The following is a 16,430-nucleotide window of genomic DNA, read 5'->3' as shown; positions in this document are numbered from 1 at the left end:
TACATATGAATAGTTAGATGAAATAGGATAGACAATAAATAATAAATATATTATTTAGTGAAGGCCTATTAAAGATTTTAATATTTCATTTTTACTTTAATAATTTAAAAAATATAATGTGGTGATCTCACGCTCGTTCTTTACCCACTCCTTCTTCCCCCTCTGGACAACCCTCTTTTCTCCTCCGTCCAACAACTCGGCGATCTCACCTAGCTCTTCCACTCCTCATCGCTGTCACTCGGTTGGTTCCAATAGCTCTTGGTACAGCCAAATTTCTTTCTTTCTTTCTTTACTTCCTCTTTTTAGTATGAAGCAAATGAAATTAGATGTTTGGGTGCTCTAACCAGTTTACATATTACTGAGTAAATTGCTACTATTTCATTGCGACATTATTGATGCTACCATTTGAAATTAGGCTTTATTTTTGTTTGTCTCATGCATCATCTGTTCGGGGCAATATGGATTACCGTGCTAACAACCTAGTTTGAGTGATAATGTAATATGGGTATTTAGTTTTAGGGTATAGTTCAATCTGGTAGAACTTTTAAGTGGTGTCTAAAACAGTGTCTGCCACTGTATCTAGCTTTATCACTTGTGTGGTACTTCAGATTTTAGAATTGTATTTCAAGTTTATTCAACAATATTGTGGGTTTTGGTAAAGGATGATAGCATATTTTCATCTCTTGTATTTTTGATGCCATTTTAAATTTTGATTCGATTGTATTTTCCTTTTTACCCACTGTCATCAGTGGAATACTATTCATTATGTTATTTCCTCTCTGCTCTCTATCTCCATCTTCTCTTGTTCAGTTGTTGTTCATGGAGGCCGGAACTGAGGTACCAACCTCAGCCAGAGAAATCCGAGGCTCGGACAAATCTTCAAAGACAGCAAAGGATTTGGAGATTGAAGGATACCCTGTTGGGGGTTTGTCCATTGGAGGCCATGAAACATGTGTACTATTCCCCACACTTAAAATAGCCTTTGACATTGGTCGCTGCCCACCTCGTGCTGTTTCCCAAAACTTCCTTTTGATCTCCCATGCTCACATGGATCACATTGTTAGTTTCTTTCCTTGATCATCATATCACATGCATGCCGAAGACTCACTTTTTGAATTTTGATTCACTCATATATAATACTGTAATGTTAATTTAGTCAACAATTAATTTTTCTTCGTTTTTTCCCCTTTAGATAAATATTTTTAGAAATGGAGCTTTATCTAGTGAGTAATTTACCGTTTTGACAGGGAGGGCTACCCATGTATGTTGCCACACGTGGCTTGTATCGAATGAAGCCCCCAACAATTATTGTACCAATTTCAGTAAAAGAGGATGTAGAGAAGCTTTTTGAGATTCACAGGAAAATGGATCAATCAGAACTTAAGCACAACCTGATTGGCTTGGATGTAGGTAATTATTTGGTTGTCTCAATTAAAGTGCTGCATTACACAGTTGAACTTGATGTCTCTCAGCTCATGTATTCTTTTGTTGCTAATTCAAGACTTGTTGCAGGAGAAGAGTTTTATTTGAGAAAGGATCTTAAAGTAAAAGCTTTCCGGACTTACCATGTAATACCTAGCCAGGTAGCCAGCCAGGACAATTTGTTTCTTTTGAGTCTTAAGATAATCACTAATTGTCATTGTTTTGAAAAAATATGTTCTGGCTATTGATTTTAGATTTCTGATGCTTTTTGATTGTGAAAGTCACAAACTTGAGTTCTTTTAAATTTTTCCACTTGAACCTATTAGAAAGACCACAGTGCATTGTTTTTGAAGCTTTGAATATAAAGAACGTTCATTTTTATGTTAAATTCATTCTTTATCTTTTTGCAGTTTAAACTTGCATGTTTAGTAATGCAAACATATGTTTTATAATTTTAGATACGTAAAGCAGTTTTAAAATGATGCTAATTACAATACTGTTAATAGATGTGCAATTCGTTGCACTGTTTATCACATTTTCAGCAAGCAAAATTTGAGATGACTTTCACAACATCCTTATATCACGAAGCATTCCCTGGCTAGGCCTAACTACTTATGCATGTTTTTGGCAGGGTTATATAATATATTCTGTGAAACAGAAACTTAAGCCAGAGTATATTGGCCTTTCTGGAAATGAAATTAAGAATTTGAAGTCGTCCGGTGAGGAGGTCAGTCTTGACTACTGTAGTAATCAATGATTTGGCAAATTGACATTTGACAAATTTAACAATCACCGGTTTATGTCAACCAATTTAATGATTTTAATTTGTTGTTTTATAACAGAAACCTAGTAACTTTATTCGGAAGAAATAGGGATAAACCCCACTTGCAAAGATGGAATTTCAAGCATCTCCCTATGCCTAAAGACTTAATAGATCTCCTTGTCAACGTCTTATAATTCTTCTCTATCTCAACCCATCTGTATCTCAACCTAACAAACTAGCAGATATTAAAAATAAACTAACTTTCTCACAAGCAGATATTAACAGACCTGCAACATGTTCACTTATTTTGTTGTTTACTTCTGATGACAATTCATGAACTTGCAGCATAATAACAAATGTTTCCATGATTTATGTTCATTGCATATTGTTAAAAATATGATGTGATTATGTTAGGGAATAAATGTGGAGATATGATATGATTTGATTATCATTATTAAATATTGATTTTGTTTCTTATTATTGTATCTCTTTTTCCATTATAAATAAGAATAATCATGTGTACACAATACACGAAATTCATTATGTTCCTTATTGGTTTCTCTCTATAGGGAAATACCTTACCCATTTTGTCACTAATTCTTTCAATATGGTATCAAAGTAGTACCATCCTTTGTGACCTGTTTTGTCGTTTAGGCCTTTCAACAGATATGTTTCTATGATGTACAGTTTGTGTTAGTGTTCCTCTCAGTTCATATGTTGTGCACTATATAATTCTGAAAAATTAGCACCTTATAACATTGGTCTCATTCTTGCTATAAAGGTTTTTCAATATGTAGAGTATTTCTACTTTAGATATACTAAATCATATAAATTAAATTGATAAATTTTTCGACACTAACTATTTAATTAATTTTTCTTAAGACAACCTATGAACCATTTACATCAAACTTTCGGATAGAAGTTTAGGTCTATCTTTTAGTTTTAAATGCTCAACCATGCTGGGTTCTTGGCAGATAACATACACTTTGACAGAACCAGAAATTGCCTTCACGGGAGATACCATGTCAGATTTCATCATTGATGAAAATAACACAGACGTCTTAAGGGCTAAAATTCTTGTATTGGAGGTGAATTACTTTATACTATACTTTTGTGGCTATAAATTATTCATTAGTAATATAGAAGCTTTGCTAGTCATCTCCTTTCTTAAATGCTAGGAAACATGACCTTGACGTTTTATGTAAAGGAGTAAAAGGAATTTAATTTGAACTTGTTTCTGTTGTGTTATATATATATATATATATATATATATATATATATATATATATATATATATAATTCTTTAAGAATACCGTATTGCATTCTCAATGAACTGATTCTCGTTTTTCCCTGTCTATAACTTTTGTTGGTGGTTGATATTGTGGTTTTACAGCCATTTTTTTCCCTTTTTCTTTTATTCATGTAGTGCACCTTTGTTAACGATTCAATCACCGTGGAACATGCCAGAGATTATGGACACACGCATCTGTCTGAGGTATGCTACCTGCTTCAATCATTAAAACAAACATTCATGTATACTTCAGTGGTTTTATCATTGTGTTTCTAATTGATTTTCTTCAGATAATAAGTCATGCAGAGAGGTTACAGAACAGAGCAATCCTTTTAATTCACTTCTCAGCACGTTACACCGTAGAGGTATAATACTATTGCTGTTGATTATAGTAAATGATACATCACTTTTTAGCCTTGGTCTTTATATTGTGATCCTGGATGAAGGTTGGTATAGCTTCCCGTGTTTCAGTATAGGAAGTTCCGTCCTGTTTGATGTGAAATAGGTGCCACCTTCCATGTTTCAAGTTAATAAAAAAAAACGTGAGTTTGTGATCCTTCTTATTAGCTTGTGGAATATTAGTTTACTTGGGGTCTTTTTGGATAAATTAAGGAGGAAAAATTAAATAAGTGTCTCCATAAAGCTAAGATTAACTTATGCATGTTAATAAAGGTTTTGGAGAAGCTAATTCTATAGATTTTATACATTAATTTATACATTAACTAAAAACTTCATTTTTTGTTTCTTTTTATCTCTTAAATGTGTCCATGGAAAAGTTTATTCTCATAGACCCTTTATCTAGTAATACTCTTTCCTTGGTACACTAATGCTTTCTGGCGGTGCTTGTGATATTTTCAGGAAATTCAACAAGCTGTAAGTACATTGCCTCATAGTTTAGCCGGTCGAACTTATGCGCTTACGGAAGGTTTTTGACAAGTTGGGAGAGTTTAATTGATACATACCTGACCCTGGAGGTTTTGCCTACAAACCACCTGAGACTATTGGACGGGGCTAGAATTTACAATCATCATAGATGATGAAGACAAGGAGAAGTGGACTGCAGAGCAAAATCCAATGATGCATGGTATGTTTGGATTGCCGTTTGAATCACCAAAAACATGCAGTTGCACATTCTTATAGTGAAATTTGCAGAAGCAATAGCAGTTTTTGGTTGAATAATATAATACCATGTTTACGTTGGAATGAACTGTTTTCCAAACATAGGTTAAACATCAGTTACCTATATTTTTATCAGGCTGTTTGTAGTAATTTTTATTTGCTACCTTTTGATTCGTTTTATTCAGTTAAAGGTAAAAGAAAAAAAAAATTGGATTTGGTTTGAACACTTTTTTTTATAGAACCTCTTCTCAACCCAAACAAGTTATCTACATGTTAAATTCATTAGTTATACGATATTTTAGTATCTGTCTTCCAGTAATGACGAATAGAATATAGCAAAAACGTTTATACTATATTAGTGAGTAGGGAAAGTGGTAGACATGAAGAATGTTATATATACAATAGGACTACATACAAAATTGTGTTGGACATTTAAGTTTAGCGTTCATGAAACAGGATGCATGGTGGACTTGGTTACTCTGGAATGGTGTATTCTGTCACCAAAGGCATTGTAGAAGGCAAACTTTGTTTCAGTTTCAGTGATTTGAACTGACATGAAACCTTGACCATCATAGAAGAATTTCACATCAGAATCACTCTCTTTAACATCACCTCTCCATGCCTTTGAACCACCTCCACTCGTTAAATACAAAAGTGGACTGCATTCATTTTTATATTGGTATATCAGAAACACACTTATTCAACAAAATTCATCTCTAAAATAAATTTGTTTACATGAATCAATCTATAAATTTAATTTTTACTACTTTCAAAATCCAAGTACAACAAACTAAAAAAGAAAAGTGTTCACCCTTTACTTACCTATTTATGCTACTTATATGTTGGAGGCAATGATCATGACCATTTATGTACATGTCGACATTGTTGGCCTGTATATTCACAAGAAAATGTTATAAATTTTATAAAACAAAAGCATGGCATATTATTATAAGTGGATTTTAAGTCTAACTAATTTTTTGACCCGTGCAATGCACGAGATTATTTATAATAATTATCATGAATTATATATTGTAAACAAAATTTCAAAAACCATTTATTATAAAGAATTATATTATAATATAACAAAGTTCAATATTCATAATTGATGAAGTACAAAACTATATTGTCATATAACAAAGTTGAATGACCATAATTCATTAACATTAAAAAATTATCGTTAATCTAATCACAACAACAACCATTCATGAATACTTCAACATTTGATTTGATGAAATCATTGTCTACTTGAAAGACAACAATATCTCCTTCTTTTAATTCATTTTCAGAACAAAATAGCCTCCAACCTTGACCAATCTTTGTTGAACTTCGTTGTTTGTTGGATATTAGTATTTTGCAATTCACTATAGTTTTAGGCCCTATAAGAAAGACGTCTTCTACCTTGACCTCTCGAATAAAGTTGGCAAACTTTGATGGCAAATCCTACATCATTAAAACGTTTACTGTTAGCATAATTATTTGAATTTAATTATAGTAATAAGAATAATAATAAATAAGAAGGAATATACCAAGTGACTGCTTTGCTTTGATACTTTGACAATTTCACTGAAAATATAGATCTTGTATTTTGATGAGTAATACGGTTCATAAATGTTGTCCAACTTGTTCGTGTACATCCACCTTTAAACACTGTTAGGTGAAATAAACAATTTCCCAAATACTGAAACTGGATGTGAGAATCACTTTGAATTTGATACAAATTTCTCATATTAAACCAACCTTCAGTGATCCTTGGGTTATCTGAATCCATGTTATAGGTAACTGTTGTGGTCATACCATTTACATCTACCAAGTGCCACTGTGGGCCTAATTCGTGTGCATAACCAACAGCAAAGTGTCGATCAACAAACAAAAATGGCTACAAAATAATGAGGATACTAAATTATTTTCAAACAATAAAGACATTATGAATATTTTTTCTGCAATAACAGAATGAAAAACAAAACATATATAAGTTGTCAACAGACTTATATATCAACAAAAAATATATTTATTTATAACAGACGTTGATAAAAATTGAATTCAGAATTAATAATTATTTTAAAAAATAAACAGAAAGAAAAAAAAATTGAAAAAATTCTGAACATTGAAATAATAAAGAAACTCAAGTGAGAGGTGCAGTACATACGTTATGAATACAGAATACTGCGAACCACATAGAACAGAAAATCTCAATGCAGGGTAATAGATCTAAATTTGTAATTGTGTTAAAATTGAAGACATACCTTAGAGAATATGTAGATGGTGTTGAACTTCCAAAGTATTGTTCTCTGATGTTGGGTTTAGTCCATTTCCAATTTTGTAATTGTAGAGAAATGGAGGTTGAAATGTAGTGTTGAGTGAAGGATGTGTATGAAATGGTAAAGTGAAAGTTGTGAAGGAATGACAAACTTTAAGTCAGAATACAGAACATTGTCACGTGCAAACAGTGACAACAAATTTAAAATTGTTATTGTTCACTGTCAGTAAAGTAATAGATAAAATAAAGTATAGAAGTTACAGGTAAAGTAACAGCAAAAATATATAATTCAGATTCTTTAACATTTACAAAATTAAACAAATGAAATGCAATTATGTCAATTCGGATTCAGTAACACCCAAGCACATGTATGTAGATATTTATTGTTGAAAATAGAGTAAAGCAACAAATAACAATTGAAAACCAACATATATATATATATAACTAATAGAAGAAACAATAGTGTATTAATATGTAAGAAGCATTACTGGAATGCAAAGAAGTAGCTCCTGGAAAAAAAAATTATAAACAATGAAAGTATGAAAACATTTATCAATCACTATATATTATACAGTTCTAATCTGCATGAACTGTAATGTGCACCAAAATTTGTATATGGACCCAAAAAATAAAGTAATCTGCACCAATTGTAATCTGCAAGGTAAAAATTAAATACAGTTAAATGTAAAATAATTGAAAAATTGTAAGAATTATATAAAAGTAATTTGTATACCTTTATCAAAGATTTTCAAAGATTTCTTTGTAAACCACATTGGTAGTTGTAGTGGTTACTTTTCCATCTTCATCCAGAATTAAGATTTTTAGTCCTTTCTTTGATGTGACTCTAGAAACTGCTACGTACAATTGTCCATGAGTAAAAACTGGGCGAGGAAGATAAAGTCCAACTTTAGAAAGAGTTTGACCATGGCTTTTGTTTATTGTCATCGCAAAGCATAAGGATATTGGAAATTGCCTCCTTTGAAATTTGAACGGGATGTTGAAATCAGAAGGTGTCAAGTTCATTCTTGGTATGAATATTTTGTCACCAACATTTTTGCCAGTTATTACTGTAGCAGAGATAACATTCTTTCCCAAATCATTAACTTGCAACCTTGTACCATTGCACAGACCATTTGCTTGATCAATGTTTCTTAAAAGCATAATTGGTACGTCAACTTTCAATTTAATCCTATGATTTGGAATTCCTGAACATTTAATATCATTTAGAAACTCTTGAGTAAACCACTCACCTTGAATTTCTTGATCATCATCAGATTGGCAAGGAGTGTCTGAACTTAAATAAACTTTTTCTTCACCAAGAATCAAAGATAAAATGAAGTCATTTACTTGTTCAACACTATCAATTGTAGGGAAAAGTATTGCACCATCATCAAAGAATCCAGGAGTCATGATATTTTCAATTAGACCACCATAAACAAATTTGACTAAAGAAAGTAAAGGTGTTTCACTTTCCTGAATTAGAAGATTTGTTGGTATTGAAAGGTTGGCTTCACCACTTTCATTCAAATTCATATTTCCATCTCCAATTTTAAGAATCCAATCAGCAAATTCTTTTATATCTTTTGCACTTTCATTTGAAGTAGCAGTCTTTAACCTCATGTTTTGTGATAGCTTAAGAACTGTGCAATATTGCCACAAATCAGAATAGTTAATTGATGAGTTCACAATATCATACCTTGATCCCTTTCTTACTACTGGCAAGATTTGTCTAAAATCACCGCCCAAGACCACCACCTTTCCACCAAATGGTTTGTCAGCATTATGTTGATTCGTAGCTCTCATAATGTCTCTTAATGTTCTATCAAAAGCTTGAAAGCATAGCTTATTCATCATAGGAGCTTCATCCCATATTATAAGTTTTGCTTCCATCAATAGTTTAGCACGAAGACTTCCTTGATTGATGTTACATGTTGATTCATCATTGATTGGTAATGGTATGCAAAAAGTAGAATGAGCAGTTTTACCTCCAGGAAGCAATAAAGATGCAATGCCACTTGAAGCTACATTAAGGGCAATCATTCCCTTTGCTCTAATAGCAGCTGACAAAAGTTTCCAGAGATATGTTTTTCTAGTACCACCATAACCATATAAGAAAAAGAAATTCCCTACCTCTGAGTTCACTGCTGTCATAATTCTGTTATAAACATGTAGTTGCTCATTAGTGACAGACTGCAATAGAGATTGATGTAGCTTCTCCATTTGTTCTTTATCATAATTCATTTCATCAACAATGAACCTGTTCTGAAATTTGAATGAATTTGAAAGATCAGGTTGAGGAAGGCAACTATAATCTGATAAAGCTCGCCCATTTGAATTTAGAAGTTCTTGTACTTCTAGTAAGCAAAGATTGTGTAAATCATGCTCTTCAATTTGAAAATCTACAAAATAGAATATGTAATTAATACCTAATTATGGAAAAAATAGTGTAGAATAATTCAATTTAGTACCTGGTATGTTCAAGTCTTTTCTTTTTTGATATAGGATACCATCTGCAAGTAAAGTCCAAGTTGCATCCCAAACAACATTTGGCTTAGACATTGTATTCATGATTAACAAAGCAACAAATAACCTTCTAAGTTGATTTCCAGATGCAAGATGGCTAGCCTCTTTAATGGCATCAATGAATTCTTTGTCATCTGCCAATAATCCTAATTCTTGGCAAGCCTCTTGGTATGTGGAGAATGTTTTACCATTAATTGTCTTTATACTATCATGATCAATACAACCTTTTTGTTTTGTTAGTAAGATTCTCATGTAGTAGCATTCACCTGATCCTGGAGGAACATATGTTAGTCGACCAATACTATAACCTTGCTTTCTTGGTTTCCATTGTTTTTGTTGAGACATCCAAACAAACTTTGTTGGAAATTCAGCATAGGTCAAGTTTCTACCTTCCTCAAATTTTTTGTTAGCTTCAAACCAAGCTAAGAACATGGTGTTCATATTCTCATTCCTATGCAATACATCATCAATTCGATCATCATCTTTAAACAAAACTGGTTGTTGATCTTGTAAGTGAAAAGTTAATCGTTGAACAGCTGGCCACCGATGATGGATATCAAAACCAAAAATTCGCCAAACTGCTTCACATGCAGATAAATATCTACAATCATAGTATCTTTTTATCTCATCAACAATACGCATCTCTGTAGATTCATTCTCCTTGTCTGTAATTTTAATTGTTGCTCTATCAGGACCTTTGTTTACATATTTGAACAAATACTTGATTGAGTTGGATTTGTTGCAATATTCTGTATTAACATGAGCTTGATAACGCATTAATAAAAGAGGACTATACGGCACCACATTTGCATTACCTAATTTATGTCCATTTTTCAACACAAATAAACCATCATCTCTACGTCTATATACAGGATATCCATCTTCATCAATTGTAGTTGAATGTCTAAATTTTTTAGGAAAAAATTTAGAACACCGACCTTCTTTCATACATGGCGAGTTGAATCTAGCAGCTCCGCAAGGACCATGTATCATATATGTTTGAACAGCCTTTGAAAGTTTAGGATAGAGATCTGGATGAGGAAGTTCAGCAGAGATAACTTGATCTATATGCTTTGCATTTTCTAACTTGTTAGAGTCACTCAACCATAGTAATATATGAGCATGTGGCAGACCTCTCTTCTGAAATTCAACAGTATACATACCTAAATTTGTAAAATAATTATTAGAGAACACATTAGGCAGAAAAGAAAAATAAATTAAGAAAATTAAAATTGTATACCTGCATTGACTTTGCCAAAGAAATGATTCTTCTTGAAATCTGACATCATTTGGTCTAATTTCATTTTAAAAACTCTGCAAACTATGTCTGGCCTATCTAAAGCAGTTAATCCTCTTGATTTGACAAAATCAACAATTTTAGGCCAATTTACATTACATGTGATTGTTATAAACAAATCTGGATAGCCATACCTCTTACAAATTGCCATAGCATCTTGGCAATTATTGAACATGTATCTCATACCACCTGTAAATGAAGCTGGAAGAACAATACGCTTACCAATGGAAGAAGGATCAGTTTCACATTTGTTAACAGCTTCTTGTAACCCATTCAGAATATCTGAATGAATGAGTTTTTGATTATTTCGTATAAAAGACAACCTTTGGGCTTCAATCATGGTGTATGTATCCACTAAAAACTGTTGAAACAATCTACGTGAATTTACAACATTACCAAATTCAACCTTTCTCTCTTGTATTCTGAAAGCAATGAATTCTCGTAAAGAAATGCGAATTCTCTTTCTACTTTGTCCATATTTTTGACAATCTCTAATTGGAATATCCTCTTGATAACCATCCTCTCCGTATGGGAAAATCAAAGGATATTGAAGAGGAATGAAACATGTGTGTGTTTCATGTAGTCTTGTTAATTGACTAGAAACTTTCTTGACAATGATGTCCCTTCCTACATCTAAGGTGCTCAAATCACCAACAATCAATGCTGCCACTTCATCTGCTACTGGTGTATTATATACTCTAGGATCCTTAAAGCGATGTCTAAATAACCTCAATCCAAAATCTGATTGTTCATGATCATGTATAAAATCTCTTACTCTTCTGAATGTTTGAGCAAGTACATTGTGTTTGTCAATCATTTTCTTCAATTCTTCGATCAATGATTTATCAAATATGGATTGCTGACTATCAGACCTGAAAAAGTAAATATTAGTCAATTATATGCCAATGATGGCTAAAACATAAAGAAACTATTTAAACATACCCAAAGTGACTAACTCTGTTGCTTGTTTCATTTTCTGTGTCATAAATATATAGTTGTGCAAATTTGGGATTTGATCCTTTTTCGGGCAATAAACTTCCAATGCGATGGTAATTTTGACCACTAAGAATAAATTGAGGAGGACCTGATCCATCGTTGATTGAGGAATGGATCTTAGCACCAATGGATGTAAATGAGAACATGTTGTTGTAACTTCTTATGTAATGTAAGAAATTCTGGCTTGTACTGTCTTCTCCTTTTAACAACTTTTGAAGCAATTGTGGAGGTTTCTTCAACAATGGAAGTTGTACTTTTCCCTTTTGACAACAAAGAGAGAAATCAACTTGTTTTAATCTTTTGCATTTATCAGATCTTTCTTCGTACCACAGTTGAGCTTGACAATAGGGACACTCAAGTGAACACTCCCCAACATCAACATTTCCTAAGTACATAAAAAACATATATGTCAGTAATTAAATAACATTTATACTTAAATATAAAAACACTAAAAAGTATTGTTTCACCTTGAATTTCAGCTTTTGAATACAAATCAGATTTGAAATGTCCAATTATGTTATCTGAAAGAAGAAGAAAGTATTTATTATTTAAAAAACAATTTAAATAAACAAACACAAAGTATTTATTATTTAAAATGAACCATTATTGATTACCATCATTTTCATCTTCTTCAGAATTATTGTCAAAATCCAATATCTTCGAAATAGATCTAATAGCCTGCTTCCGAGAAGGCTGACAGAATTGTAAACCTTTAACAAAGATTGAAATTAATATTAGGAAGCTGAATTTTTAACAATTAAAGAAATTAAAGTAATGAAACGAATTTTGTTTATATTATAAATTACCATGACTTTGGTGTTGTTGAACATAAAAAGGATTAACAACTTCAGAAAAAGCAAAAGAATTTAGTGAAGCATGACTGGAGCTGCTACCCACAATTTCTTTAGGTAACAATTCTATATTAAACACATTGATTTTGCTTCTTCCAATAGGACAATCAAATTGAACAATACCTGCAAGTACATCCATAAATTAATGAACTAAATATTATTTATATATATGATTTTGTAATTCTGTTATTAATTTAATTTATCATTCAAATATAATTTTAAATAGTAAAATATATTAGTGGTATACATTTGAATAACTAAAATAACTTCAATTTCAGTATGCACAACTCAATTTTAAAAGAAAAAATAGTAAAATATATTAAAGCACTAATATATTAAGAGAAAAGCATTAAAAAAATTAATATATTTTTCATTTGTACCTTTGTTGTTACTATTGCTGTTTTGCAAAATTGGAGCATTGGTAGATCCAATTGATGTAGAACCATGAAATTCTGATAAGAGAGGTAGTAATAGAAAAATTTAGTATGAAAGAAATTCAATTGAAGATTTCATAATAATAGATATATAAAGAATTAGATATGAAAGAAATTACTTTTATCTGCCAACTTGTGATTTATAATAAGTTTCCTTCTTCTTCGTGCAACTTTCCCATTATTTTGTTCAAGTTCTGCAAAATGCAGTTAAAAAAAGGATTATGAAATGAATTTAAAGATGAAACCAATTAATTATGAAATCATGTCATCTAATATCAATGTGTGTTAATTGTATAATATGCATTAAAGATGAATAATGAGACTAATAAGTATGCAATGCTAGCATTTGTACTGAAATTTGGATTAAAACTAAATTAAAAAACAAACTTACCACAATATGTCAACTCGGAAAGTGGCTTTCTAATAGTAGATTGAATTCTTTTATTCTGCACGTCTGTATCTTCATTGAGAGATAAGTAGGTTTTGCTAGTTGAATCTGGCGTAACATTTTCTTTGGATACTGGTAGAATAGTTAAAAAGTCCAATGAGAAAAGAATAGATGTCAAACGAATGCATTAATAAAGATTTGTGTTAGTGCAATCAATGGATTCAGATTTGTGAATGAAATGAAAAATAGTTTGATAACAATGAATGCAGTAATAAATTTGTTGGATGAAATGTATAAAGAATGAAAAAATTATTACCACAATATCTTATATGAGAAAGAGGTGTAGTATTTGGATAAGGAAATGCTTCAGTTGGACTGGATTTGTCATCATTTGTTAATGAAATCAAAATAAGAAAAAAAAAATAACATACATGTAGATTTAATTGGATAAGAAACGAATGAAATGAGCTCCAAAAAATGAAGAAACTTAAAAATGCATTGTGAGAAACATAAAAATATTGAACCTGTGGACTTCATCAAGGTATTGGATAAATTTTGTGGGATAATGTTCTTCCTTTTTCTTCTTCCATTTGTTGAATCCATTTTGTTGTGATAATGTTCAAAGTGTGCAAAAGTTATGCATTGTATTGTGGTATTATGGTGTTTTACAAATTCATTACATGTTGGAGGAAGATTTAAAATTACAAATACAAAACTAATAACAAAAGCAATTAACAATGCACTGTGAAGAAAGTAAAGCAGAGAGGAAGAAAAAACCTATTAGTATATGTAGGCACATTTATAGTATTCAACCAACATTCTTCCTGATGATTCAGGTACTGTCAGTACAAAGTTTTGACAAAAAAGAACAAACATTTCATTGATATGGAAATATCAGAACTGAACAAATAAATCAAAATTTGGAAAAGCGTACCTTTTGAAAAAGATTTGATCTGCAAAGTCCAAATTGATGATTTGCAGACAATGCAAAGCCTCATTTCAGAATGTGGATCTATGATATATGTCCTTTTTTGCCAAGCACAAAAGTACTCTGCTTTGTAATAGTCAACCATTCAAGTAAACATTTGTTTCTACATTGAGTGTAAAATGCAACTACTAAAGAAAGGCCAAAAAAAAATAATTTTATTGTTTTCAAGTTTAGAAATGAAAAAAAATTTCGAAGAAATAAAATTTTAATTAAAAAACTTGTAAGAGAGTTCAAAATGAAATGGGTTTTAAAGTTTTCATGGTTACTATATTAATAAAAAACAATTTCAATAAATTTTGTAATAAATATTAAAATAATTTTTGTAAAGAAATTAATAAAATCTTTTGAAAATTATATTCAGTTAGATTGCCCAATTATTAGTACTGTAGAATATCAAGTTGACTTCTTTATTATTACTTCTAAACTTTTTTTAAAGGAAAACAATCAAATATTTTAACATATTTGAATTCTTATCATAATCATTTCAAATTATTTATATTATCTGAAATGTAAATTTATTTTAGAAAATCATTACTTAAATAAAATTTGTATTACGAAAATAATTAAAATATAAAACGTGACGATAATTAAATTCGGTTAAATACTTTTAGATATGGCTTCTAATTATTAGAAGCAACAAAAAAAGATGCTAAAACTATTACAAACAAAATAAAACCAAACTACTTTCAAAGTTCTTCAAAAAAACATACATAATATAAATAGTAAACTAAAAGAAAAGTGCAATATTAGAAATTGCATTCTTTGTGGACATATACTTTGATCTTCTTCTTTTTCATTTTTTTGTCCGCTAGAAACACCAGAATATCTCCTTCTTCCAAACGATTGAATGTACAGAAGTCCTTCCATCCCTTCCCAATCTTACTTGACTTCTTTGGTGTATTACGGAGCAGAAGTTTACATTGAACAATGAAGGTGTTGTTACGTCCCTGCAATTCCAACCTCCTCAATCTACGTTTACGAACGTAATCTGCAAAGTCGGATTGGAGGTCCTGAAAAAAGAACAAAATAAGACCACAAATACAAATATATAAAGAAAACAAAATATAAAACCAAAATAATAAAATTATAAGTTCACCAGATGGCTTCCTTTGCATTGAGATTTTGACAATTTGACTCTAAACAGATGTTTTTTTCGCAACCGAATTAGGTTTGAAAGAAATTTGGCACCAGTTGATATTGTAGACATGTTGGGGAATACAGTGATGTGGAAGGTAGAATTGCCAACATATCTAAATACAATTTGATGGATATGTTGCAGTTTATAAAAAACTCGTAGGCTATACCAACCATCCGTGAGAACGGGATGATTCACATCCATATTAAAGCTTAACTGATGTTGATTCCCTTCAATATCTTCCAAGTGCCAAACGGGTCGTAATTCCTCACCAAAAATAGCGAAAAATATTGGATCAACATGTCCAAACTCCTAATGAGACAAAAAACACATAGAAACATCAAAAAGATGAATAAGACAAATATGAAACTGATGATGAAAGCATAAATATTAAAATACAGGAATAAAAACATGCATGGGTGATGTAAAACTGATAAAAACAAAGAACAGAAAAGTAGTGAATTTGAATGGTTACTGGAAAAAAATGACATCTTTAGAAGAAACCAATAGTAAGTCAGAGTTCAAACAAAGTAAAAATATAAGTTGTCTTATGAAAGACAAAAAAGGTGGACATACATGACAAATGCATAAAAAACAGTAGTTTTAACTGATTTCAACGATTATTGAAGAAAGATGACATTTTCATAACAAAAAATGAAATGAAGTATGGGAAACAAATAGAAAAAAACGACCTTTGAAGGATTATTGCAGAAAGTTTGAATTTTTATAAAGAAAATCGAGAATAAGTAATATTGTGTAAAAAGTGATCACATAAAAACATGTTTTTGAACGATTACGATGGATGACGAAGCAATGTGGTACGGTCTAAACTTAAAAAAAAACATCAAAGCAAATATTTTTTTTAAGTTTTTGTGAAGTAGACGTACCTGATTATGAACAAAATGATACGTGGTGAACCTTCCTAAAGTTTTTCTGGCAGTGACACTCAAAGAGGAAGCCATGGAA

The 16,430-nt window shown here is 31.0% G+C and overlaps 2 protein-coding genes across 5 annotated transcripts in view; one reads left to right on the top strand and one right to left on the bottom strand.

Moving 5' to 3' along the window:
• The first annotated feature begins 117 nt into the window (after nt 1-117).
• LOC114167074 (tRNase Z TRZ1) lies at nt 118-4,821 on the top strand. 4 transcript variants are annotated; one of them, XR_003600109.1, is made up of 10 exons: nt 118-261; nt 811-1,059; nt 1,248-1,410; nt 1,513-1,583; nt 2,054-2,149; nt 3,160-3,273; nt 3,612-3,680; nt 3,767-3,841; nt 3,923-4,018; nt 4,335-4,819. XR_003600109.1 is itself a non-coding variant. In XM_028052007.1 (9 exons), the coding sequence occupies exons 2-9, from the start codon at nt 820-822 to the stop codon at nt 4,407-4,409; spliced, it is 903 nt and encodes a 300-aa protein (XP_027907808.1). In that variant the 5' UTR covers nt 118-261; nt 811-819; the 3' UTR covers nt 4,410-4,821. The 4 variants fall into 4 exon arrangements, 3 of the variants coding, with proteins under 3 accessions (XP_027907808.1, XP_027907822.1, XP_027907815.1); XM_028052007.1 differs by lacking the exon at nt 3,923-4,018 and having other exon boundaries at nt 4,335-4,821; XM_028052014.1 differs by lacking the exon at nt 3,923-4,018 and having other exon boundaries at nt 125-241; nt 4,335-4,821.
• Nucleotides 4,822-5,040: 219 nt separating this feature from the next.
• LOC114174404 (purple acid phosphatase 3-like) overlaps nt 5,041-16,430 on the bottom strand; it is a 47,209-nt gene continuing 35,819 nt past the window's right edge. Inside the window, exons 6-7 of the mRNA XM_028059243.1 lie at nt 5,418-5,485; nt 5,041-5,254 (exon numbers count right to left, since the gene is read on the bottom strand). Of these exons, the coding sequence (XP_027915044.1) occupies nt 5,041-5,254; nt 5,418-5,485 (282 nt within the window). The remainder of the gene's footprint in view (nt 5,255-5,417; nt 5,486-16,430) is intronic.

This window comes from Vigna unguiculata, chromosome 2, assembly GCF_004118075.2.
Source record: "Vigna unguiculata cultivar IT97K-499-35 chromosome 2, ASM411807v1, whole genome shotgun sequence".
NCBI lineage: Eukaryota > Viridiplantae > Streptophyta > Magnoliopsida > Fabales > Fabaceae > Vigna > Vigna unguiculata.
Note: the sequence above shows the minus strand (reverse complement) of the source record. Positions and strands in the feature narration are given on the sequence as shown.

Excerpts from the sequence above, each read along its gene's own strand:
- LOC114167074 (XM_028052007.1), top strand. The coding sequence starts at position 820 with ATGGAGGCCGGAACTGAGGTACCAACCTCAGCCAGAGAAATCCGAGGC. Across the intron at positions 3,274-3,611 it reads CTAAAATTCTTGTATTGGAG|TGCACCTTTGTTAACGATTC; the intron begins GTGAATTACTTT and ends TTATTCATGTAG. Across the intron at positions 3,842-4,334 it reads CAGCACGTTACACCGTAGAG|GAAATTCAACAAGCTGTAAG; the intron begins GTATAATACTAT and ends TGATATTTTCAG.